Source organism: Candoia aspera, chromosome 1 (assembly GCF_035149785.1).
Source record: "Candoia aspera isolate rCanAsp1 chromosome 1, rCanAsp1.hap2, whole genome shotgun sequence".
Taxonomy (NCBI): domain Eukaryota; kingdom Metazoa; phylum Chordata; class Lepidosauria; order Squamata; family Boidae; genus Candoia; species Candoia aspera.
This window is the reverse complement of record NC_086153.1, coordinates 228,406,764-228,434,380: the sequence shown is the minus strand read 5'-3', so window position 1 is coordinate 228,434,380 and position 27,617 is coordinate 228,406,764. Positions and strand designations below refer to the sequence as shown.

Genomic DNA, 27,617 nt, shown 5'->3' with positions numbered 1-27,617 from the left:
GGATTGGCATAAGGAGTTGCTTTCTAATCAATCAGATCACAAAAATATCCAGTCCAGAATTGTAATCAGTGCTCTTGGCAGCAGTTCTCCAAAATCTCAGAAAATCTTTTTGCAGTTAGCTGAAGATATTTTAATTAATGATACCAGGAACTGAAGTATCAGTTTAAATACAAAGCATAGGCACTTCAATATCCTCCCTGACTTTAAGCAAAATTCAGCACAGAATGAATTTCAGTAGATATTATATGACAGTCAAACAGAAGAGAGTGCTGAACAGCTCTGCAGCTGCTGCTGCTGCTTTTGAAAAAGAGCAAAATCTGGGAGAAATGGGTGCTCCAGTGCATTCCTGGACCCATTTATTTCATTCTCTGTGTGTGCTTAATAATCTTGAGTGCCTGCTGACTTACATCACAGGATGGCGGGACAGGATAGGAAGAGAACAGGTTGGGAGTCAAGAGGCTACAACATGCAAGACTAGAGGGGTGATGGGTCAGCATAGCCTCCCCACTGTCCTTGAACGAATGACTTTTTACTGCATTTTCTGATAGACTATTCTGTGCTCTGTTGTCGGCTAAGCAATCACACCCAGAGACCACAGGCCAACGCACTCTTGAGCAGAGCAGCAGGGTGTATGTTATGCTTCTCAATAGGCTTGCTGGGAGAAAGAAAGGAAGATATAAGTTTTCTGTGATAGAAAATATATGAGACTCAGCAGGTCCACAGCCCAGCTAAGTCAATGGATTAAAGCAGAGGCAGACCCCAAAGTTCTAGAACTAATAACCAACATACATGCAGGTAGCTGTGGACAGTGTTATTACACAGCATTTCCCCATTTGCTTCTTTGGGGAAATGGGTTTTACCTTGGTTTTCCCCAGCTTCCATTCTCTCTGGGTGTTGTCATACATCTGCAGAAAGCTTGCACATGTGGTTCTTGCACTATCTGGGTTGCTCCCATTCTTCAACAGCATTTTGTATCTGTAACAAACAAACAAAAGCTCCTGATCAGAAACAGGCGTGAAGCAAAATTTCCTCAGCATTAGATGCAATTAGCTGTTCTCCTGTTCCAGTTTTCTTTTTGCTTCTGAGCTGTGAGAGGGCAAAAGGTCTTTTAAGTGGCTCCATTAACTTTTCCAAACCTCCACAATACAAGAGGCATCTGGGAGGAGGAACTGCAATAATTCTTAATGATGCAAATACATTACACATATAAAATGAAATTTATCCTGATTGCAGGATAATAAATTCAGTATGTTTTTCAGGGGGGCTGGGGAGGAAAGGATATTTAATTATTTTCCATCCTCCAATCAAACATAAAATATGTAAATGCCTCTGAGCAGGTGAGAAGAGTATAAAAGTACATGTGATCATTAACTAGTTTTATGGAAGAAAAAGAGATAGCTTGCTCAAATTCATGGGGCAGAAGCAGTTTTTCTAAGCTGCTTCTTCCATAGAATCCAAACATGCTAAACAATAAAAGTCGTATTTGATTTCTCTGCAACCCTCATTCCTAGGAACTGCAGTGTCTCTCTTTTACCTGCAGAGGAAATCTTGACAGAGACGCCGCACTGGAAAGCCAGCTCTCCGAATCTTCACTGTCTCTAGCATACCCGAGTACCGCAGCTGTTTCAACACAACATCTGGATTGAAGAGATTTGGAGCCTAAAGAAAAGTCAAGAGTGGAGCCCAACCAAGTGTGAGAGATGGCAACTTAAGGGATTGGCTTGTAATGACAAACATTACTTTGACCTGAGCACTGAGAAAGTCATTCTTGGCATCTCAATTAATTAGTTCTGCATGCATATACAATGTTATGTACAATGCGCACACAAACACAGAGGGGAGTCAAACAGATTAAAAAAAATTACTAAACTTGAGGAAAAATCTCAAATGCAAGATTTATCTCCCAATGTGTTAGAGGAAAGGCATTAAATAAGTATATGAGTTGCAGACAGAAGCAGCCCTTTTAAGAAAAGTCTACTGCAAAACTGTTGTGCTAACCCTACACACAAACTTCTAGGAATGCAGAATTTCACAGAAAAGCAGAAACGCCCTTTCTGGTCAGCAACGCTTCAGCTTAGCTGCCATTGAAAATCATAGTGAATCTCCCTCCTCCCTTCCCTGTTCAGCTGGCATTCCCCACCTCCAGAGCATCACCTTTTCCAGGTTTGGTTTGATGCAGCGAATGAACAGTGGGTTGCAGGTGCTGAGCGTAGCCATCAAGGAATGTAAGGAGTCCTGGAAAAAAGCAGCAGATGTTGTATTTCTCTGGGGAAATTCATTCTCAGGACCATATTTACCATCATTCTGAAAGTGCCTTAGACATGTTTACAATTCTGATGTAAAAAAAAAGTTGAGAGGAAGAAAAAGAAACTACTGAGCATCAGCTGTCACCATTGTCCAGCATTTCCTATAGCTGGACAATGAAAAGTGTGGTGAAATTGCTCTAGAAGCACAATTGCAAGGTACTAGTTGGATAATCAACATCGTCTCAAGGCTGGTGCCACTGGACACCTTTTGTGACAGTCTACAAAAGAAGCTGGCAATGCACTGTACTGATTGGCTCATCATGTCTCCTTTCCCAATCCTTTAAAGTTTTGCAGCTTAAAAAAAGTTAAAAAGTGGGGCCTGAAGCATAGAAGGATGCAAGCCTACAATCTGAATCCTCATCTACATTGGTGGTATGTCTCTCTGATTTATTGGATTTAAAGGGGAAAAAAGCACATCTACTGAGATGTTTCTAAAGGCACTTTCACATGCACATTTGTGGGCCTCCTATTCCTACCCTAAACTGGGAGCTGACAGTTGGCCTGCGTCTCTGAGTTCCCAACTTCAGAGTGTCTTCACTGTTGCAGCTAGAGACTCTTTCAAAGAGGTCATAGATGAAATCCAACCTGTATGGAAAGAGGAGTATATGAGAGAGAGAGAGAGAGAGAGAGAGAGAGAGATGCCATGGAACACTAACTTTTAAAGCAGAAACTCATATGCTGCTGCTTGTGCTGCCTTAAACTAGGAACTGGATCATTCCTCCCTTGATTCCTGTATAATCACAAATCCTGGTGATTATACAGGAATCAAGAATGCCTCTATGAAGTACTAGAACTTAAGGGCAGGTAAGGACCAAGTCCAGCAGAGATCTGACCAACCACAGGAGAGGTAACCCTCCAGTGACTATGAAGAGGCTCTGGAGGTCCATAGAGTACCCAGCCTACTAAATGGCCAAAGCAAATGCTAGAAACCTGTGCCCACATCACATCTTTGGGGCCAAGAATTGGCTCTCCCTATGCAAATGTTTGTTTTTACTCCCTTCCTTAGCATTAGCAGCTTCACTTAATTCTGCTTCAGTGGAAATGGCTGTAGCTTCTTTACCTGCTGTCCTTCAGCATGTTTAAAATGTCATCTCGAAAAGTATCTCTGTTTTTCTCCAGAAAGCCCCTCACATCATAGAAGACCTACAGGTAATAATTTCAGACACAAATAACCAAATTTGCCATGCATGGACTCTTTTTGAGCAGATACACACAACAACAACAAGAAAAGTTGCTGAACAATTCATGCAGCTTTCCAAAAGAATATCAAGCTAAATGGAGATTTCTCCAGCCTCATTCAGCTGCAGTGTGGTGAACAGAGTGCTAGACTGGGACTTGGGAGACCCAGATTCAAATCCAAACGCAGCCATTAAGCTCACCATGTTGCTTTGAACCACTTGTTTCTTAGTCCACTGAGTTATTGTAAGGGGAAAATAAAAGCAGGGGCAGGTGGGGGAGACGATGTGTGCTACCGTGATTCCTCAAAGGAAAGGCAGAATAAACATTTGCAGATAAATCAGTTCCACAGCCCATCAGCACTTTGACAAGCCGCCCTGTTCTGACCACAGCCTACTTTCAGGCTGTACGGACCAAAAACTCATCATGGAACCTGCACAGTGCATGCAGTTCCTACGTCCCAACTGCGCAACACTCAAGAGCCTCTTCCTCCGGAATAAAAAACCTGTAGCTTGGAGTACTCGTTACAGCTACTTTCTCCAACCTGGGGCCATCTGGATGTATTGGACTTTGATTCCCACAATTGCCTAGTCAGCACAGGCACCAGATCAGGAAGGGCTGCCTAGCTTATGCAGTCTCAAGCCTAGCTTGAACGCTGTTAGGCCGTATGCCACCAACACTTTATGAGTATATGAAATGTATGCATATAAGCCCAAAGTGTGTAAGAGCTTCTAAGCCATAGTGATTGTAATGTGCGCTCTGGTCCACAACAAGCCTATTATATGTATTATATGTTCAAAGGGAAGAAACCCAAGACACCCTGGCCCTTTGCCCACTGCAGCCATAAAAATGCCTACTTTGAATTGCAGATTGCAGGCTAAGGCCTAATTGTTCAAAAGCCCTTGAATACTGCCAGCTTCCTCTCAGCTATAGAGCTAAAATGCACCTACTTCTCCGGCATAATGCTGGATCCCGAAATGGAAATCTGTCACTCGTGGCTTCATGTAATACTGGTTGTTCTGAAACAAAAGTGAGGGAAGTACATTTGCTATCACAGACGCACCTGAAATAACATTTTCTAACCAAAGACTTCACAATCCCATAACCTGCAAACAGCAGCACACTGCAGAAATGGTCCAGGGCCACTTGTCTGGGAACAGCACATGCCATTTTCCTTGAAGAGGTTGCCTCTAGTTACCATGACAATTTAGCCAAAAATAGATTGATGAAGGAAGAAAAATGGCAAAGGTCTCTATCAGCAGAATACCAGCACATTCTGAGGAGCCAAGATGGACCCTTCTAGATAAAATCCTACTTCCCCACAAAGTGTTCCAACTATGTTCCGGCTAACTGGATTCCCACTCCCTTCTAAATGCCTCAGAACATGTTTTCCACAAAGTCCACTACATGTCTTTTAAGTTTTATCCAACAAACTGAATGAGGAAGTCTATCCTAGTCTGAATTATTAACCTAATTTTAACTTCCACTGCATCTTAGCTGCTTTCCATTTCCTAGGGTCATTTGCTTAAGAGAGAACTCTGTTTGCTTTGCTCTGAAGAGAGATAATTGAGCTTTATCGCCTGAGCAACCTTTTTATCATATGACAGAGCTGGTGTAAGGTTCCAGCCAAGGAAAACAGAAAAGATTAAATGTGAATATCAGGTTATGCCAGTTTTCTCCCTGTGCACCCTTCTTGGAAAATCCAGTTCGGAGGTTACATAATATTATATGACCATCAGAAAAACAGCCAAGTTGAAAGGGAGGAAGTTTAAAATATTGAAATCAAGTATATTATATACCTGGAGGGTTTCTCTTTCCATTAATTACAGCATGAGCGGCATTTTCTGAACTTTGAGACTATACTCTTCTGAAAACTCTTATCTCCTCTTTGGGAGGTGCTCTGAAATAGGGCCTTGCCTGACTCTCATTTTTCATACTGAAACTAGCAAAGGCAGTGAAACTCTGGAGATCCACGTGGTATCAGTGGGCAGCCTCTGGGGAGGAGCAGCAGCTCTGGCCCACCAAGAGAGATCAAGCATCCCTCCAGAAGCCAAAATGGGTTTCCTAGTCTGGCTTGATCTTCCTATCTCTTCTCTATTCAACAGATACATGGAATGAAGATGTACAGAACTGGTTCCTGGGCAATACGCATGGTAATGTCTAGGTTATTTTAGCACAACGTACTCTATCTTTGTAGCTATTTAGAAAGAGTAAGCTGCTCCAAAATGCAGAGGACATGCCAGTCACAGAGATAATTGTAGTGACCAGTTTTTCCCAGGCCCAATTTGAAATCTGGTTTTGAAGTTTTACAGCTCTGAATGGGTCCAATGGAATTAAATACTTCCTTCTTAATGTTTCCCTTCTTTTGTTCATCCCATTGGCAGCTTGGCAGATGGCTAAGAGAGTTTGGGTTGCCTTTCTACTAAACCTCACTTTTCAAGAAACTCTGGTCTGATCTCCTCCCTCCCCCCCTCCCTGATTGGGTCATATAAAATGCAATATTTTACTTAGAATTTCTATTGTTTATGTTCTTAAAATGGCTGAGCCCAAACTAAGCAACTGAAAAATGCAGTGGTGTGTATGCATGCCTACTTACCCCATGCTGGTTGTGGAGTTTCTCCAAGAGGGTGCTGTCTGTGCCTTTGGGGAATCTACTCTCCTCATTAACTAATGCCAGCAAGCCAAGTTTCTGCAGTCAAACCACAAGGAGAAAAGCAGACACTTCATCACAAACAGCATGGTGGGTTGCTAAGCCAAAGGGGAACTAAACATTTAGAAGAGCAGGACAGATATGCTAAAAGGAATTATTCTGGGTACTGTAGTCAAATCTTAATCCTAGTAGAGTTTCAAACTGACTAATGCCCACATTCAGCCTCAGAAGAAAAAGAAACCCTTGTATTAGCTAAAAGCCATACCTTCACAGTTGTATTCCATTTAACCAAGCATTCTCACCTTGCTGTGAGTGAGGAGTAGGCATAAGTATGTAACAGTACAAGGCCTATCCAGGTTGGTTCAATTGATTTTTCTTTTTTTTTTAAAAAGCAATTTTTAATATAAGATGATTTTACATAAGTTTAAAAAACTACAGAAACATAAAAGAAAAGGTAGGAAAAGAAAGTGAAAGTGAAAGATAACAAAAGAAAAAGGAAAGAAAAATATCTAAAGAAGTGACTTCTAAACTTCTTTGCAGCAGTTACAAACATAATTGCCATCTCCACCCTCCCAAATTACCTATCATTGTTCCCTTCTTCCCATAAACAGTTCTTTGAATCAATAAATCCCCAAATCACCAGTTCATTTTATCCATTTTCAGTAAAAAGTCCACAAAGAATTTTCAGTCTTTTATAAAGGTTCAGTTGGTTTTTCACTGTGCAATGCTCATTATTAGGGTGAGGATTTCTATGACATGTCATATTTTTTCTGGAACCTTTATTTGAACATATAAGTAAGTTAAAACATGTTTTAGAGAATTAGATACTTTTTATCTATGTTGGTGAGAATTACTTTTTATTTTGCCTGAAAAGTCATATTTTGACTGTTTAAAGGTGTTATGTCATATTTCTGCTTAATTTTGTAATAAATGTCATGTTTTGGTCATTGGCAACCCTCCTGATAAGCCAGCAAGTTTGAGTCAGCAAAGAAAGTAAGGGTTTCCTGTTTTTTTCCTTTTTCTTATTCACTCCCCAACTCAGGGAGGTGTGTGTGTGTGAGAAAGAGAGAAAGAGGTGGGAACAAAGGCTTCTCCCCTGACCAGGCCTGAAACAAAAAGTGAGAACTTGCCTGTTTTTTCTTTTTTTTATTTACTCCCCAACTCAGGGGTGTGTGTGAGGGAGGGAGGGAAAGGGAAAAGGCTTCTCCCCTGACCAGGCCTGAAAAAAAGTGAGAATTTGCCTTTTTCTTATTTGCTCCACAACTCAGGGCTGTGTGTGTGTGTGTGTGTGTGAAAGAGAGGGAGAGCAACCTTTTTTAAAATGACTTCAACAGGCAGAGGCTTCTCCCCTGACCAGGCCTGGAAAAAAGAGTGAGAATTTGCCTTTTTTTCTCTTTTTTTCATTTGCTCCCCAACTCAAGTGTGTGTGTGATGGAGGTGGTGGAGTCATGTGAGAGCTGCAATCTGATTTCAACATGCCTAAAAGTAGATGTTCAGCGAGTGTGAAATTACAGCATCTTGTTCAAGAATTTGGGGAGCAGATTTTCAGTAGCGATGGTGATATTTTGTTTTGTAAATTGTGTGAAGTTAAGGTATCAGCCCAAAAGCGTTTTAATATTCAACAACATTTTGACGCTGCAAAACACAAGAGTTGTTTAGCAAGATTTACCTTCACTGAGAACAGGCAATGTCTCTTTTTCGAGAGAGCTTCTTCAACTCTGCAGGTTCATCAAATACCCAGTCAGAATTTTGTAAGGATCTCTGTACAATGATGCTTACTTCAAATATTCCCTTAAGAAAATTAGGTAGTGGTAGCCTCAAGCATTTTTTGGAGTACACCAGTCACCCGATTCCAAATGAATCAACTGTAAGGAAAAATTACATCTCTGCCTGCTATGAAGATGTGTTAGAAAAGATAAGATCTGCTGTTGACAACAAGAAGATATGGGTTTCAATATATGAAACAAGTGATGTAAATGGAAGATATGTAGCCAATGTTATTATTGGCACTCTGAAATGTGACAAGCCTGGTTGAGTATTTCTTCTAACACGTGAAACTCTACAAAAAAGTAAACAATTCCACTACTGCTATGCTCTTTGATGATTCTATGAAACTACTCTGGCCAGATGGTGTAAAAAGGGGAAATATCCTTCTCTTTGTAACAGATGCCGCTCCATACATGACTAAAGCAGCCAAAGGACTTAAACTTCTTTATCTAAAAATGATCCATATCACATGCCTTGCACATGGTTTACAGAGTAGCCGAAGAAATTCGAAGCAACTATCCTGATGTAGATAATTTTGAATGGGAAAAAAAATGTTCAGTAAAGCTCCACTTCGAGTACAAACATTCAAAGAAATTGCTCCTACTTTGGCTCTTCCTCCCCAACCTGTCGTGACATGTTGGGGGACTTGGCTGGATGCGGCTATGTATTATTTCACAAATTATGCTTCCTTACAGTGTATAGTTAAAGAATTTGACTGTTGTGAATCTTCCTCCATCAAGATAGTGTAAGATTCCTTTTCTGAAACCTTGGCTGGAAACTTAGCATATATAGGATCTAACTTCAGTGGATTATCAAAAGCAATCACCCACCTTGAAACTGTAGGAATGGAATTTAGTGATGCACTGAACATTGTAAAACAAACCGAGAGTGATTTAAAGCAAGCAAAGGGGAAAGTGGCTGAAAAAATTAGTGATAAACTGCAAAGAGCGCTGCAATCTAATCTGGGTTATTCAACACTTTGCAAAATAAGTAACGTTCTAAACGGACTCGAAGCAAAATTTGAAGACTTTGAGCCAGAATTTTCTCCAGATGATTTTTTTTTCAAATTTGTTCCTATAACCTCTTGTGATGTTGAAGTTTCTCCAGATACAAGAACATACTGGTGGACAACAGAAGGAGTTTTGAGTTTGATAACCTTGAGATGCACATGGTCGTCTAATGCAATTCTGCTGTTAATTAAAACTAATCCAGGGATGACCATTTTACTCTCAAAATGTTCATTTGATTCCTTCAATACTAGCACTTCTGCACTGGAAGTGAAGAATAAACCATTTAATTTGTGTGTGTGTGAAAGCACAGATTTTTAAAAATTAGGTGCTAATTTCAGAAAAATTGTAAGGTCATATTTTTGCTTTAAAAGTCATATTTTTGGTTTAATTGGTCATATTTAAACGGTTTTAAGGTCATAAATGCTTGCATGTTTCTAACATTTTTAGGTCATAGAAATCCTCACCCTACTCATTATAGTTATTTCATGGAGCATCCAGACAACTTCATCATCCTTCAATCATCAGCTTGTGCTTTATTTCCTCTTCATTTGAGTTTTCTCTTAACAGGAATATTTCATTTTGGCAGAAACACCCAGAACAGAACAGCAAATCCTAAAAGGTTTCATAATACTTCCATTTTATAGATTTGAGCACTCGGCTGGTCCCAATATCGGCATTTGACTGTCTTCTCTTGCTCCAGCCCCCCTCCTAAACACTCAGTTGTGAGTATTTGCACAACTGCATATGTATTCTTTAATTTTATCAATGCTGGAATTCCAAAATGTCAAAATACCAAAGCACCACTTTGACACCAGCTCCATGCCTCTCCTCTGGTTAGCTTTTTACTTTTCTTTTTCAAAGAAGAAATACTTTCCTATGTTTGTTGAGAGGTGGGAAATCTGCCTGCAAATGAAAGTTCTTTATCTAAAATATGCCCAAATGATCATTCTAAATCTGAGGAGGAAAAAAGGAATAGGCAGTGTGTGCAAACCTGTTTTTACTAATAATTTCCAAGCCAGTGCTATCCAGAGGCAATCCTTTTGCAAATTCAACTCTTAGTAACTCAGGAAACCTGTAACTAAAAGTTTCATTGCAAATAACAGCTTCTAAATCTAATTTGGTTTGGTTTAGGCATCTTCTCCTCCTTCTTCCCCACATTTCTCTCTCTCTTGGCATGAACATACCTAATATTCCTGCCTATTTTCCTCACCACAACCACCCTGTGAGGTGGGTTGGGCTGAGAGAGAGTAACTGGCCCAAAGTCACCCAGCCGGCTTTCACGCCTAAGGTGGGACTAGAACTTTCGGTCTCCTGGTTTCCAGGCCAGCACCTTCACCACTACAACAAACTGGCTCTCTTCTTTGGCCTCTGGCATGCCACTCAAAGGACAAGTAAGGCCCTGGCTTGGTAAGGTTGTGCACTTATAACTTAGGCAATTAGCTGAGATGCCCCCATTCTCCTCAGTCCTCCCTGAATCTTGTAGGAGGTGAGAGAGAGCACGCACACACACATGAGCTTGCAGCTCACTGCTCTGTTGCAGCAAATATACAAACATAGCTTGTTTTAAGTATTTACATTTCTAATCCTCTCGTTTGAATTTAAATCTGTTTTATTGTTGTGCTTGTTCCATTTTAAGTTCTGCTGCTTTTTAATATTATTCTGACTGTACTTTTGTTAATATTTTCTTTTAATTTTTTATTAGTCCATTTCCAAACAAACATACATAAAATAGAAATGAACCACACACAAAGGAAGAAAGGGGAAATATCAACACAACGAAAACACAGAAAAAGACAAAAAATCTGTAATTACAAATATATATTTCAAGTTCACCTGATTTTATAAATCTTTGAAAGGGCAAACTAAACTTTCAGTGTTCACCAAACCTGTCCAAGATATATGTTTTTCCCCAAAGGGAGAGATAACGTGATGTTTTTGAAAATATAGGGAACACAGCTGACAACCTTCTGATTTTCATTAGCTGCCTGGAACACAGATTCACTTGTAAGGGAGAGGGAGCAAACAAACCACACATTAAAAATGAAAGTAAAAATGGTGTATCCTAGACACTCGTGACTGCAAGACTGTTACATGCTGTGCATATAACAGTTCTAGAAGAAGAAAGCAAAACAATTACGCACCAAGGGAAAGCAAGCCGTATTAACAAAATCAAAGCACCTGGCTAGCCCTATCCTTAATTGCTCCTTCAATCTATCTATCTATCTATCTATCTATCTATCTATCTATCTATCTATCTATCTATCTATCTATCTGCCACCTCCATCATCAAGGTAATGCTAGATGGCTCACATACTAGGGTTAAAATAATCACAAAAGGAATAGAAATAACAAAACAAATAATAATATTACATAACCAGTCCAAAGGTTTTAAATGATCAGGATAGACTACCAGGGAATAAATAATTACATCTTACCCCAGACCCTGTTGGAAGAGCCAAGTTTTTGCAGTTTTATATAAGCCCAAAGGTTTATGTAAGGCCATCTGAACCTCAGAGGAGATGCAGGGCAGGTACAGCTACAGAGAAGGCATGTCTCCTAGGTTGAGTCTCACCAGGTGATAATGCTTCACTGATGCGTTTGGAGCTTACAAACTCTGTCAGACCTTACTGGTCAGACAGAAAGAACAGGAGAAAGTTGGTCCCAAAGTTAAGCAGGCTGTAAGTCATGTGAGGCTTTATAGATGACAACCAACACCTGAAATTGCACCTAGAATGCCCCTGGTAAACAATGCAGCTTCCAGAGCAGAGATATTATGTGGGCCAAGTGAGGAACACCCATAACTGCTCACCTGAGTGCGTTCCAGACCAATTGTAGCTTCCCTATAGTCTTCAAGGGTAGCCCTGTATAGAGCATATTGCAGTGGTCAAAGCAGGAGGTGATTAGGGCATGAATCACTTCACTTCCCAGTTTTTTTTTAATTTGGCAAGCATTATCCTCTTAGGAGGCTTAGTATTACTTGCTACTTCACTGCCTTTTTTTTCTATGAGACAAAAGCATGCGCATGTACATGTGTAAAATTTGATACAATGCATCCATAACTATGTTTTATTAAAAGGGTCATCCAATTATGTCAAAGAGAAAAAAAATGTTTACAGATTAGTTGATTACTAATTAATAGTCATTGGGGGAAAGGGTCCAAGTTGATTTGGTCAACCTTCCAACTAATCTGAGATGAAGTGGACCCTTTTTTAAATCACCAATCTGGGGTCTAAACCAAATCTTGTAATCTGGGATGCCCCTAACAGAAGTGTGTCCTATTATTCCAGATCAAGCGTGAGGCATAAATTTAGACACAAAGGAGAACAGTTTTGGTGATCCTTCCACCCCTATCCCCAATCCCTTCAGCCTGACCAACCTACCTTCTCAATAAGATCTAGGCATTCTGCATTATCCATCCAATCAATGGCTTCCCAGTTTATTCCCTCTCTGCCAAACGAAAACACAAAGCCAATCACTCATTGCAGAAAATAGTGGAAAAACAACAACACCAACACAAATCACTGCAGTTACAACAGAGAAAAAGAGAAAATAAAAAAGGAATAAATGTACCACCCTTAAACTAAAAAAAAAACCAAAGAAATAAACTTCCAGCCAGTGGAGAAATGGGTAATACAGTACCCCTTTCTTAATATAATACTCTCTTTCACATGGTAGAATGTATGTGACCAAATGTGAAACACTCTTCCTGCTTTTAGCAGTTTTTTCATCCTTTAGCTGAGAGCGAGGACTTTCCAAATTGCTGAAACGAGAATGAGAAATCTCCCCATCTGTTTGAAAGTCCCATTTTGCTACCTGTTGTATTCAAGCTGCTCCAGGGAGAATATGTGCTTGTTGAAGTATTCTTGGAGCTTCTCATTTGCATAGTTAATGTTGAACTGTTCAAAACGATTGACCTGCGCATGACAAAAGAAACCAATATTAATTCCTTTCGTCTTGATCTGGGGAAAACTATTTCCCTCAAGGGCAGTAAAGAAGACAGGATTGGGGAAACAAGGATGGGATGGCGGATGTGCTTAACATCAGCTTATATCTGTTTGTATCAGCCTATCTCCTAGAACTGGTGCAAGGGTTGGTACAAAACTTCAGAAAACAGGATAGAAAATGAAAGCTGTAGTAAGGCCCGAGGAAGAGGGAAAAAAAGCAACTCCAATGTGTCTTTAAAACAGCATTCATGCACATGTGCATACAGCCAAGAAGAGACTTCTACTATATCAGACTAGCACAGCCTTCTGCCTCCCAGATTTGTCCTATTAAGCCCAAGCCATCATGCACCTATGGTTATATTAGTGAGAACTGGCAGTTGCAGTCCCAACGTATCTGTAGGAGGGCTGTAATAAATATTTGTATTATTGTAGTGAACTGAAATGCCCTTATTTATTTATTTATCTAATTTATCCCCGCCCATCTCCTCCCGTCAGGGGCCTCTGGGCGGTTTACAACAATTAAAACCATCACAATAATACAAAAAGTAAAATACAGTAAATATTATAAATAGAAATAAAAAATAAGGAGTATGAATCACTCCCACAAGACATCCCGCATTAATTTATACAGTCATAGACCAAAAAAACCCCACATTATCCAAGTTCTGGAATTCTCTTGGGGACCTAATCTTGCTGATCATCCCTCTGTGTCACCACCGTCCCACCCCATTTCCAGGTATCACCTGAGTTTATTTTCTACATGCACTGATACTATTTTGTCCATGCTGCAATCTACATCTTAATTTCTGACCTGGAAATTCTCAAAACCAAAGATATCCAAGATTCCCACAGATTTAAAATTTTCTTTCCCTTTGATCTTTGAGTTAATTTTTCCAATGATCCATGAGAAACACTGTGAATAAAGAGCCATGGCAAGGGAGTCTCTGGAATCAGTAGCCTAGGAGCAAACAGGCAGGAATACAGTTTATCATTTATCATAGTCATGCATGATGGAAAATAAATTTCATCACTTGAAAAAGAGCTAGGAAAAGAATAGTAAAGTCGTATATGAATCAAGCTGAACTCAAGGTGACTACATGGATACGTCCATATAATTTTCTTGGCAAAAACAGAAGTAGTTTGTCATGGCCTTCTTCTAAGATGTTTCTTCAACTTCAACTTCCCAGTCTAGTCTATGGCCCTAGTAATCCTTGCTGGTCTCCCATCCAGCTGCTAAGCAAAGCAGAGCCTGCTTAGCTTCCAAGCCAGACAAGGTTGGTGCTGCCATCTGCTGAGACCATTGAGTGTAGCATATTATTAGGTGCCTCACCAAGTAAACATAGCCACCAAAACTTTGACATCTGAACATTTTTACTGGGAAATGAATTGTTAAGAGGAAATATCTGAAAACCTAGTGTCTGCACTGCCCAAAATGAATAGCTTCTTACCTACCAAGCCTTTTCATTCCAACTATGTCCAACTATACTACAGACTGAAATCATCAAGAAACACACCAGAACTGCTCTGAGGTCTAAATGTCACACCAGAAGCAATGTATACCTACTATAGCCTTACAGAATGTTACAAGTTAATTTCAAAGGAAAAAAAAAGAAGCATGATGCATTTGCTTTAAGAGCTTCCCTCCACACTCTCCAATTCATTGGTCACAATATATGGAGGTAAAGGCAGGGAAGAATTGGGCAAAATTGTATAACTTGACCTGTTTTTAACCAAACATTATTAAAGATGTATGGGGGAGGGACCAGGTCAGGACAGCTACAGATTCCTCCTAACATATATGTAAGGCCTGAGTCAATTCCCTTAGTGAAGCACAAAGACAAGCAGAACCCTAGTGGCCAGACTGCAGAGTCATTCAACATCTCTGTTACATCTTTCAGAAATGAGTGCTTGTCTTTCCACACCCAGCAGTGGGACAAAAGCAGGGACATAGGCATTCTGTCAAAGCCTTCATTGACTGTACTTAGCTCCTTCTGCTTAACATACTCCAAATGTCAAAGTTTGGAATGGTAATGAGCTCTGAGTACAGTGCAAGCTGACTAAGATCTCCACATCCTTCCATGCCTAGAATGGTATTTGACAACAGCTGGCCACTGTCCCTGGAGGGAGGAAAATGGCATTTAGAAGCAGGAAGCCTAATTAGCAAGGAAAGGTTACCCTTACAATTATCAACCGCAGCTTGCTATTTTTGCACCATTCAGTGATGGGAAGAGCTATGTACGAATATGAGCTCTCTTGCTCATATACATGTTCCATACAAGCACAGAAGCTAGAACTTGGCATTTTTAGAGCCTTAGCTTTTCTATGCATTAGCACCTTTTAGGAGCTAGGTAAAGGATGAATAGGAAATATCAGGACTGTGGCTAGATGGGAAAATAAAAATACTCCAGAAGAAGGCAATGATTTTAAGTATTCCTGTATAGTATCTCTCTCAAGCAAACTACATGGATGTGTCTGTAAAACCACTAGAAGTCAGGCTTGACTCAAGGACTTCTTGACATTTACTCTCAGGTAAACAGGAATTTTGCCTGAACTGCAGAGCTCATTCAAACCTTAAAATAATTCTTTGAGCTCCTAAGGAAATATTTTGCACAGCTTTTCTTTGTTTAGAATTTGTAACACACACAAAATCTGCTGAACTTCCCTGTTTACTTCACGGAGTCTGGAGCCTCACAAGTACTAGTGCCACAAGGCAGCGGTAAGCAAACAACAGTCTTAGGGTCCTGTTGTTTTGGAGGAAAGTTAATGAAGATGCACCATATCACATTCATCTTGGTTCTCAGCCAACACATAAGAATTCTTCTAGGGTAAAAGGCTACATCCTCTGAAAAGCTTTTACTAGGGCATTTTGCAGGAGTGAGTTCTGTAAAATCCATTTGTCCATTAATTTCTTCAGAAACACTGTCCCACACCCCCGGCTTACACTGTACAACATCTATGGGAATGGTTTGATTAACAAAGCTGATCAACCTACTCTCTCCTCCATTCCAATACCTGCCTTTACCTAAGCTTATTCTTAATTCCTGAACCACTAAACATTTTCCAGGAAGCCCTCTGCTCTGGGAATACAGTTGTAATTGAAATTATTCAACCCCCATTGCAGATCAGGTTGATAGTCAAAATTTACAGACTTTCAGCTGTTCACAAGGAACAAATTAAACAAAAGCAACTGAAATAGCTCAACACAACAAATGCTTCAAGTGGTCTCCCCAAATTCAACTGAAAATGCAACGTAGAATGACTTCTCCAGTCTCAAAATTATTCAGCCCCTTCATGGCAAGCATCTTCAGTATTTAGTAGAGCACCCTTTTGCTGTTACGACCTGCTGCAAATGAGATGCATAGCCAGACACCAGCATCTGGCAGCATTCCTGAGGAATCTTAGCTCATTCCTCACGAGCAATGGCCTCCAGTTCAGTAATATTCTTGGGTTTGTGCGCTGCAATCACCTTCTTCAAATCCCACCAGAGATTTTCTATGAGGTTCAAGTGATGGTCACTGTAGAATCTTCCAGGACTTCTTCTGCGTCCAAGACTTAGTGGAATTTGAGGTATGCTTGGGAACATTGTCCTGTTCGAAGGTCCAATGACGCCCAAGCTTCAGCTTCCTTACAGACAGCATGACGTTTTCTCCAAGGATTTCCTGATACTTCAATGAGTCCATCTTGCCTTCCACACACTGCAGGTTTCCATTGCCAGAGGATGCAAAGCAGCCCCAGAGCATCACTGAGCCACCACCATGCTTAACTGTAGACAGAGTGTTCTTTTCAGCATATGCTTCATTCTTCCTCCTCCAGACATACCGCTGATCCATCGGGCTGAAAAGTTCCAGTTTTGTTTTATTGCTCCACAGAACAGAATCCCAAGACTTCTGTGGCTTATATATATGATTTTGAGCATATTGGAGCCAACTTTTCTTGTGCTTTTGGATCAGTAGTGATGTACATCTTGGAGTTCTGGCACGGAAACCTTCTGTGTTTAGTACGCACGTTACTGTGCTCACTGAAACCTCAGTGCCTGTTGCCACCAAGTCTTGCTGCAGGTCTTTTGCAGTCATTCGAGGGTTTCTCTCAACCTGCCTTCTCAGAAATCTGGTTGCAGCCACTGACAGCCTCCTTTTTCTGCCTTGTCCAGGTAGTGTAACCACTGTTCCTTTAACTTTGAACTTGCAAACTATGCTTCCAACGGTGTCTCTAGGAACATTCAGTGCCTTCGCTATCTTTTTGTATCCTGTTCCTTGTTTGTGAAGGGCGGTGATCTCTTCTCTTACCTTTTTGGATCATTCTTTTGACTTAGCCATATTTCTAACATGCAGTCAAACATGACACTCAACCCTAGCCACTTCAGGTATTTCATGTGTTCCAGCTCAAGCACACCTGGTGCAACTAATGAAGCCCTTGATCAGTTGCATCAGGTGTGCTTGGAACACCTGTTTTCCATACAGTACTGTATGTGTGCTGTTGTGACAGATTCTGTTCAGGAGTTGAATAATTTTGAGACTGGAGAAGTCATTCTAAGTTGCATTTTCAGTTGAATTTGGGGAGACCACTTGAAGCAATCATTGTGTTGAGCTATTTCAATTGCTTTTGTTTGATTTGTTCATTGCAAACAGCTGAAAGTCTGTAAATTTTGACAATCAACCTGATTTGCAATGGGGGTTGAATAATTTCATTTACAACTGTAAGTAATGTATCATCAAATCAAAGCATCCCTCATGTGCTGTTTCCCTTTGATACTCTTGTGAATGCTGCCATCCAGGGGTAAACTCTCTTCATAGCAAATATGAGCTGCAAAGCAGCTAATTACTAACTCACCTGTTCCACTGTGAGGGGAGAGCTAATTTCTTCCCCCCGTAGAAACATGGACCTCTGAGTAAGTACCTCAGACAGCTGGAAGGTATCCAAGCCAAGCAGCTCACTCACGTTATTCAGCACTAGGAGACAGGACAATAGAGAACTGACAATAACAGATGTTACTTCTCTTTCTGATAGTAAGCATAAGTCACATGAACTTCTTCAGAAAGTGGAAACTAAGCATCAAAGGTGAAGATCTTGTGCTGGGAAGACTTTACTAATATGTGACAATAGCTCTGAAGTATTTATTATCCCAAAACTTCATTGAAAGACCCTTGTACCTCAAGGTGGAAAACCCAAAATACAGTTACTTGGCATTCCAGAAGGGAAGAAAGTTGCTCCCAGCAACCTCTTCTCTTAAAGACATACCCTTCTTTTTCACTTTGATGCAAGAACACTTTATGCATTTGCTAAGCAACCAAACGGAAAGAGAACATTGATCCACTGAGACAGAGAAGCACATGTGACAACCGAAGAGTTGGGCAACACCACAAAGACAAGATTCACAGAGAGGGCATACCTACATATACACTTTCATAAGCCAACGTGGAATTCATTTCTGTTTTTTAAATTGTGTTTGTTGAAAACATCAATTGAAAACATTAACTGTATTACTGGGAATCCATTTAGCTGTCAGCAGTACAGAAAGGTCTTCAGCAAAGGATCGTTACCTTGTCATGGTGCTGGAGCTTGAGCACCTCAATGATGCCATGAGCTAAACCGTGAAGGGCCACCCAAGACGGGAAGGTCATGACAGAGAGATCAGACTAAATGCAATCCCTGGGGAAGGTAATGGCAACCCACCCCAGTATTCTTGCCGTGAAAACTAAATGGATCAGTACAACCAGAGATATGTCGGTATACCATCGGAAGATGAGACCCCCAGGTCGGAAGATGGTCAAAATGCTACTGGGGAGGAACAGAGGATGAGTTCAACTAGCCCCAGACGTGATGACGCAGCTAGCTCAAAGCCGAAAGGATGGCTAGCGGCCGACGGTGCTGGTGGTGAAAGGCAAATCCGATGTTCTAAGGATCAACACACCATTGGAACCTGGAATGTAAGATCTATGAGCCAGGGCAAATTGGATGTGGTTATTGGTGAGATGTCAAGATTAAAGATAGACATTTTGAGTGTCAGTGAACTGAAATGGACTGGAATGGGCCACTTCACATCAAATGACCACCAGATCTACTACTGTGGACAAGAGGGCCACAGAAGAAATGGAGTAGCCTTCATAATTAACAGTAAAGTGGCTAAAGCAGTGCTTGGATACAATCCAAAAAATGATAGAATGATCTCAATTCGAATTCAGGGCAAGCCATCTAACATCACAGTGATCCAAATATACACCCCAACCACAGATGCTGAAGAAGCTGAAGTAGAGCAGTTCTATGAGGATACACAGCACCTTCTGGACAACACGCCTAAAAGAGACGTTATTTTCATCATGGGAGACTGGAATGCTAAGGTGGGCAGTCAAATGACACCTGGAATTACAGATAAGCATGGCCTGGGAGAACAAAACGAAGCAGGACATAGGCTAATAGAATTTTGCCAAGACAACTCACTCTGCATAACAAACACTTTCTTCCAACAACCTAAGAGACGGCTTTATACATGGACTTCACCAGATGGACAACACCGAAATCAGATTGACTACATCCTTTGCAGCCAAAGGTGGCGGACATCTATACAGTCGGTAAAAACAAGACCTGGAGCTGACTGTAGTTCCGATCACGAACTTTGTATTGCACAATTTAGGATCAGACTAAAGAGATTAGGGAAGACCCACAGATCAGCTAGATATGAGCTCGCTAATATTCCTAAGGAATATGCAGTGGAGGTGAAGAATTGATTTAAGGGACTGGACTTAGTAGATAGGGTCCTGGAAGAACTATGGACAGAAGTTTGCAACATTGTTCAGGAGGCGGCAACAAAATACATCCCAAAGAAAGAGAAAACCAAGAAGGCAAAATGGCTGTCTGCTGAGACGCTAGAAGTAGCCCAAGAAAGAAGGAAAGCAAAAGGCAACAGTGATAGGGAGAGATATGCTCAATTAAGTGCAAAATTCCAGAGGCTAGCCAGAAGAGATAAGGAATTATTTTTAAACAAGCAATGCACGGAAGTGGAAGAAGACAATAGAATAGGAAGGACAAGAGACCTCTTCCAGAAAATTAGAAACATCGGAGGTAAATTCCAGGCCAAAATGGGTATGATCAAAAACAAAGATGGCAAGGACCTAACAGAAGAAGAAGAGATCAAGAAAAGGTGGCAAGAATATACAGAAGACCTGTATAGGAAGGATAATAATATCGGGGACAGCTTTGACGGTGTGGTCAGTGAGCTAGAGCCAGACATCCTGAAGAGTGAGGTTGAATGGGCCTTAAGAAGCATTGCTAATAACAAGGCAGCAGGAGACGACGGCATCCCAGCTGAACTGTTCAAAATCTTGCGAGATGATGCTGTAAATGTAATGCATGCTATATGCCAGCAAATTTGGAAAACACAAGAATGGCCATCAGATTGGAAAAAATCAACTTATATCCCCATACCAAAAAAGGGAAACACTAAAGAATGTTCAAACTATTGCACAGTGGCACTCATTTCACATGCCAGTAAGGTAATGCTCAAGACCCTGCAAGGTAGACTTCAGCAGTTCATGGAGCGAGAATTGCCAGATGTACAAGCTGGGTTTAGAAAAGGCAGAGGAACTAGGGACCAAATTGCCAATATCCGCTGGATAATGGAAAAAGCCAGGGAATTTCAGAAAAACATCTATTTCTGTTTTATTGACTATTCTAAAGCCTCTGACTGTGTGGACCATAACAAATTGTGGCAAGTTCTTAGCGGTATGGGGATACCAAGTCATCTTGTCTGCCTCCTGAAGAATCTGTATAACGACCAAGTAGCAACAGTAAGAACAGACCACGGAACAACGGACTGGTTTAAGATTGGGAAAGGAGTACGGCAGGGCTGTATACTCTCACCCTACCTATTCAACTTGTATGCAGAACACATCATGCGATGTGCTGGGCTTGAGGAATCCAAGGCTGGAGTTGAAATCGCTGGAAGAAACATTAACAATCTCAGATATGCAGATGATACCACTTTGATGGCTGAAAGCGAAGAGGAACTGAGGAGCCTTATGATGAAGGTGAAAGAAGAAAGTGCAAAAGCTGGCTTGCAGCTAAACCTCAAAAAAACCAAGATTATGGCAACCAGCTTGATTGATAACTGGCAAATAGAAGGAGAAAACGTAGAGGCAGTGAAAGACTTTGTATTTCTAGGTGCGAAGATTACTGCAGATGCTGAATCAGAAATCAGAAGACGTTTAATCCTTGGGAGAAGAGCAATGACAAATCTCAATAAAATAGTTAAGAGCAGAGACATCACACTGACAACAAAGGCCCGCATAGTTAAAGCAATGGTGTTCCCCGTGGTAACATATGGCTGCGAGAGCTGGACCATAAGGAAGGCTGAGAGAAGGAAGATCGATGCTTTGGAACTGTGGTGTTGGAGGAAAATTCTGAGAGTGCCTTGGACTGCAAGAAGATCAAACCAGTCCATCCTCCAGGAAATAAAGCCAGACTGCTCACTTGAGGGAATGATATTAAAGGCAAAACCGAAGTACTTTGGCCACATAATGAGAAGACAGGACACCCTGGAGAAGATGCTGATGCTAGGGAAAGTGGAAGGCAAAAGGAAGAGGGGCTGACCAAGGGCAAGATGGATAGATTATATTCTAGAGGTGATGGACTCATCCTTGGGGGAGCTGGGGGTGGCAACGACCGACAGGAAGCTCTGGCGTGGGCTGATTCATGAAGTCATGAAGAGTCGGAAGCAACTGAACGAATAAACAAATGTACAGAAAGGTATAAAAAAGGCCACAATAGCCTACTTACTTATTTGTATGCACCAAAATTATGAGGGAAAAGCAGGTGCCAGGTGAGAATTCATTCATAAGAGGCATCACGTACCAGTTTTTGTGGTAATCTGAGCTCCTCCAGCAGTCATAAACTCAATGTTTCCAAGTTGTAGAATGCCAGATAGAAGTTTGAAGATGTCTCTGATCTCTTCAGAACTGAATCCCATAACTTCAAATGCAGTCTGTTCAAAACACATTTCAGTTAATTTTTTCGCATTAGAATCATTAGGGTACCTTTAAGGAGCCAGATGTTTCTATACAGACAGCTGCTAGTGCTTCCAATTACTTGACACTATTGTGTTTAAAATGACTACGCAAAGTAGCACTGGAAAAAAATATTCCATGAATGAGGAGTCACAATAGAACCCTTGCTTGGAATAATGGCTCTTACTTTGGTCTTAGATGAAAATTCAAAAGCTATGCTAATACATTCATCCTCTCCATAACATATTAAGAAAGTTCTCTGTAGTTGTTGTTTAAGGTTAGACATCCAAACACACTTAGGAACACTACAGTATGCAGTGCAATTTACTTCTAAATGGTTTCAGGAATGTGCTATATAACTCTCGGTAGTATGGAATGGAACCTTAATATCTGAATAATACCAGATAGTATCATAGCTCTCATTCACATGTTCCAAAATTCTTATTGCAACTTTCATGTTTCTTATAAAGAGCAAACCTAAGAATTGCTAAGCACTATGTTATAATGTGATCCTGGAATTAGCTGCTCATGGTATGTAGGGGTACCAACTGATTTCCATGGAATATGGCCAAATAGTAATTGATGCAGTAGCAGAGTCATTATACCAGGGAACCTGGAAGGCCGGGATTGGGGGGAAATAGAAATGGGAATTCTGGGGGATTTAGGGTGGGCTATTCCATTCAGTTGGTGACGGGACAGGGGTGTCATGGCGGGAGTCAAGAGGTTGGGCCATCTTTGGGGAAGATGACCCCAATGTTTGGTACCAGTAGCATGTTCCAGCCCTCTGCACTGAGACCCAGACCCAGGCCCTGAACAGCAGACCCATGGAGGCCCTGGCTTTCGGCTGTTGCTCTTGAACACCAGGTCAGTTAACAACAAGGCCCCCCTTATATGTGATTTGATCACTGAGGAGGGGTCAGACCTGGCATGTATTACCGAGACCTGGCTGGGCCCTGACGTGGGGTTAGCCTTCTCAGAAATGTGCCCAGCTGGGTTTACAGTATGGCACCAGCTGAGATCCCAGGGCAGGGAAGGAGGGATGGCTGATGTCATCCAGGAACCTCTGGTGGCCTTCAGGGGTGCTGAACTGCAAGTGGCTGGTTGTGAGACCCTGTTCCTGAAGTTGGGTTCCCCAGAGCAGTTGGGATTGTTGCTATTGTACCAGCCTCCCTGTCGCATAGCAACCTCCCTGCCTGAGTTGCTGGAGGCCCCCTTGGGGTTGGCGGTTGAGTTCCCCAGGCTTATGGTTCTGGGGGATTTCAACCTACCGTCCCTGGGGCATGCCTCAGAGGTGGCTCGGGAGTTCATGGCCACCATGGCAGCCATGGGCCTGACCCAGATTATTCGGGACCCAACTTGGGACAGTGGTCTCACACCAGACTTAGTTTTCCTATCAGAGCAGTGGCAATGTGATCTGAGGGGAGAGTTAAATCTGTCTCCTTTGTCATGGTCAGATAATGCCCTGGTGGCCTTGAGATTCTCTTATGCTGTCCCCCTCCACAGGGAGGCAGGACCCATTCAATTGGTCCACCCCTGGCAACTGATGGACCCGATGGGGTTCCAAAGGGAGCTTGGGGCTATACCTGAGGGTCTGCTGCATGGTACAGCAGAGGCCCTAGCTGAGGCCTGGAATAGGGAGGCAGCGAGGGCCTTGGACAGGATCGAGCCTGTGTGACCTCTCTTGACCCACCGAACCCGACATTCCCTGTGGTTTACGGAGGAGCTGAGGGTTCTGAAGAGATTAAGAGATGTCTAGAGCACCGCTGGAGGAAGATAAGGACCCTGTGATGCCTGCAAGTCATAAAGAACTTCCAGCCATCGAGGTTTTTATTATATTTATTTTATTATGTAGTATAGTGCTTTACAGTTTTATATTTTTATTTATGTTTTATTGTAAACCGCCCAGAGTTGCTTTTGGGAGATGGGCGGTGATAAATTTGATTAATACATAAATAAATAAATACAATAAGATAAGGACCGAATCCGACTGAACACAAACTAGAGCCGCTATTAAGGCCTACCTTTTCGTAAGAGCTACGAAATGTCGGTATTTCTATGCTCTTATTGCATTCGCAGAATGCCACCGAGCAGCCCTGTTTAAGATCACCTGATCTCTATTAGGGAATAGGGCCACGCAGAGGAATTTTCTACAGGGCCACGCAGAGGAATTTTCCAAGCATCTGGAGGATAAAGTCACTTAGATTCGTACCAAGCTGGATGCCAAGCATGGTGCATGGCCTGTGGAGATGCCTGGGGAACGTACTTAACTGGTTATCTAGGAACAGTTTGATTCTGTTGGGCCTAAGGAAGTAAACAGGGTCCTCCAGACTATAAATGCCACCACTTGCCAATTATATCCATGCCCCTCCTGGCTGGTGAAGGCAGCTTGGGAGGTGATGTGTGGTTGGGTCCAGGCAATGGTGAACTCATCCTTGAGGGAAGGAGTGTTTCCGACAACCTTTAAAGAGGCGCTGGTGCACCCCCTCAAGAAACCATCGCTGGATCCCACCATACTGGACAATTTTTGTCTAGTCTCCCACCTCCCTTTTTTAGGGAAGGTGGTTGAGAAAGTGGTGGTGTTGCAGCTCCAAAGGATCCTGGATGAAACGGATTATCTGGACACTTTTCAGTTGGGTTTCAGGTCCAGATATGGGATGGAAACAGCACGGTCACACTTATGGATGATCTCTGGCGGGAGTGGGACGGGGGCAGTGCATCCATCCTGGCTCTTCTTGATCTCTCAGCAGCTTTCAACACCATCCACCACGGTATCCTTTTGGGTTGGCTCAGGGAGTTGGGGGTGGGTGGCACGGTTTTGTGCTGGTTCACCTCCTTCCTCCAGGGCTGGTCCCAATCAGTGTTGATAGGTAGTGAGAGATCTGGCCCATGGCCCTCCTTTGCACTGTGCCGCAGGGTTCGGTACTCTCTCCGATTCTTTTTAACATCTACATGAAACTGCTGGGTGAGATCATCCATCGTCACGGGATGAGGTATCATCAATATGCTGATGATACCCAATTATACATCTCCATCCCGGGTGACTTAAGTGATGCTGCGACCACCCTTTCTCAGTGCCTGGAGGCTGTGGGGGTCTGGATGGGGAACAACAGGCTTCAGCTGAACCCTGGTAAGACGGAGCGGCTGTGGGTTGGGGGCTTCTCAGCATTCAGGAACTTATCATCTTTGGTTCTAGATGGGGTTGCACTGCCCCAGACAGATCCAGTGCAGAACCTGGGAGTTCTCCTGGACTCATGACTCCTGCTTGAAGAGCAGGCGGCAGCCGTGGCCAGGGAGACTTTGCCCAACTTCGTGTTGTGTGCCAGTTACACTCCTTCCTAGATCCGAAGGCCCTCCGGTCAGTCACTCATGCCTTAGTCATATCCCGTATAGACTACTGCAATGTGCTCCACAGGGGGCTACCCTCGAAGAGCATCCGGAAGCTACAGCTGGTTGAGAATGCAGCCACGCAAGCTCTAAAGATGGCGCATATAACACCTTTGTTGTGCAAGCTGCATTGGGTGCCAGTTTGCTTCGGGGTCCAATTCAAGGTGTTGGTTATCACCTTTAAAGCCCTACATGGCATGGGGCCAGGTTACCTGAGGAACCGCCTCACCCCCGTTACATTGACCCGTCCCACCTGGTCAGGCAGAGAGGGCATGTTATGGACACTGTCCATGAGAGATTGGCAGGATTCAGGAAGAGGGCCTTCTCTGCCGTGGCCCCCACCTTGGGGAACACGTTACCTCCAGAAGTGAGGCAGGCCCCCACTCTCCCAGCCTTCTGAAAGGGAATGAAAACCTGGCTTTGCCACCTTGCTTGGGGTGGGAGGGGGGATAGTCAATCATGGGGGTGGCTGACGCCATGATGTGGCCTTGAGGAATTTATATTTTATATAAATTTTAAATATTTTCTATATTTTATATTCACATTTTTAATATGTATTTGTTTTTATGATTTTAATCTCCTGTTATTTTAATTGAATTGTAAACCGCCCAGAGTCGCTTGCAAGATGGGCAGTACAGAAATGTGAGAAATATATAAAAATAAAATAAATAAATACAGCTTGCTTCCTTGAATCATTCATTAATCCTCACCAACAAACTCCCAGAATGCATTCTAGGAAAGTATCATTTAAAAAAAAAGGGAAAAAAGGAGGAAAAAAGTCCCTGTCAAAGCCCTCACCCCCCTTTTTTTGTTAAACTGAAACTTATTCTCAGCACTTTCGAGTAACACAGGTAGTAAATAATCAATGAATATTTGTCATGCTGCTACATAAATATTACAATCTGACCTCAACTTATTCAGTTAATATTTTTAAAAAATCACAAGGCCAGCAATGGTATGCCTGCACATTTTGTGATTCCTGTGTTCCTGATTTTTTTTTTCTGGAGATAATGAATACTTATGCTGCTACAGGTTTACTGAATCACATAAGAGGATAATAATTACAATGAAAACTGATCAAAACTGCATCTTATTAAGTGGAGGCATTCAGACCAAATGATTTTTAGATCTGCAAAGGAGTTGCAATAAGATCCACTTTTAAAAAAAGTCTTTTGCTTAGGGTAACCCCTCCGTGTTCTCCTTTGTATGCCCTTTTCTTGTCTATTCCATTGCCTGCTTTTGATTTTTAGTTTCTAAGCAGCACTTTGTTTTTAAAGCACTCTATAAATAATAAATGTTTGATTGCTATATCTCTCACTTTCCCCACCTTGAAAAGCAGTATCCAGATTTTTGCAGACTAAATTATTCCCTCAGATCCGCCCCCCAACTGAAAGGAATAAGCACGATAAAGCAGGCATTCAAGGAAAAAAAGACAAATGCTGGCAGGAAGATGAGATTTGTCTTCAAATTACATTACTTCAGTCTAAATAGACTCTAATTGTCATTAAACAAAGCACATCATTATCAGACACCACATTCAAGAACGCAAAACCCTCTTGGCCTGTGGGCATTTTGCTCCCCCAAAACAATTGTGTCTTCATGCAGAGAAGCAACGGGCACATTTTTCTTTAAAAAAACGTGGGGGGGGGGGCAGGGGAATCCATCCATCAAGTTTTGCCTGGAGTCAAGGAAGAGACTCACCATAACCTTGCTGAACATCTCTCGGTCATCCAGGTCCTCAATGATTATACAGCCAGACTGGTTTAGGTAACGATAGCTCTTGGGTTCCAACAAGTGGAGACCTTCTGCAGAGAAGCAGCTCCCAGAAGGAGAAATGGATCAGTGAAGGACCAGACAGAGAAGAGAAGCAGAGGCAATGAGCACAGAGAAAGGAGACCAACAGACATGAGCCAAAGGCACTCAGTAAACAGCGTTTTTTTTCACGTTCTCATCCCCAGTGGCATAGATATCACCCACAGTTAAACACCACAGGACAAAACAAGACATGCAAAACAGACAATGTAGAGTGGTAGTCCTGCACAGCCAGCACTGCCGAAGTAAATGTATTGCCTGCAAGGAAATAAAACTGAAGAAGAGGAGATGCTCAGGTGTTCCACTCCTGGAGAAAATCCACTTATGTGGTTGCTAAAAACCAACACCAATTTGATGGCATATAATCAATCCATCAGTCAAGGTATTCCTCTGAGCGAATGAAAAAGTTGATGGGATTCTGTTTATGGGAAAAGCATTGTTACATATAAATGCACGAAACAGAGACAAATAGTTTTCTTTGGTTTCATTTTAAATGAAAAGCAGCCTTGGCAGGACACCATCTTCAGTTTGGAAGTACATGTTCCTGGGCTGGTAAAATCAGCTGGAAA

At 42.0% G+C, this 27,617-nt stretch overlaps 1 protein-coding gene across 2 annotated transcripts in view; it reads right to left on the bottom strand.

Annotated features, from left to right (window-relative positions):
• LOC134487271 (unconventional myosin-X-like) overlaps positions 1 to 27,617 on the bottom strand; it is a 112,243-nt gene that overhangs the window by 40,272 nt on the left and 44,354 nt on the right. Inside the window, exons 9-21 of one of the 2 annotated variants that reach the window (XM_063288969.1) lie at positions 26,938 to 27,041; positions 21,701 to 21,830; positions 17,684 to 17,802; positions 13,665 to 13,811; positions 12,723 to 12,823; positions 12,290 to 12,356; positions 6,079 to 6,171; positions 4,433 to 4,501; positions 3,367 to 3,449; positions 2,783 to 2,891; positions 2,155 to 2,235; positions 1,535 to 1,659; positions 861 to 975 (exon numbers count right to left, since the gene is read on the bottom strand). In XM_063288969.1, the coding sequence (XP_063145039.1) occupies positions 861 to 975; positions 1,535 to 1,659; positions 2,155 to 2,235; positions 2,783 to 2,891; positions 3,367 to 3,449; positions 4,433 to 4,501; positions 6,079 to 6,171; positions 12,290 to 12,356; positions 12,723 to 12,823; positions 13,665 to 13,811; positions 17,684 to 17,802; positions 21,701 to 21,830; positions 26,938 to 27,041 (1,343 nt within the window). Of the gene's footprint in view, positions 1 to 860; positions 976 to 1,534; positions 1,660 to 2,154; positions 2,236 to 2,782; positions 2,892 to 3,366; positions 3,450 to 4,432; positions 4,502 to 6,078; positions 6,172 to 12,289; positions 12,357 to 12,722; positions 12,824 to 13,664; positions 13,812 to 17,683; positions 17,803 to 21,700; positions 21,831 to 26,937; positions 27,042 to 27,617 lie in introns of those variants that run through there. The other variant, XM_063288968.1, reaches the window with a different exon arrangement.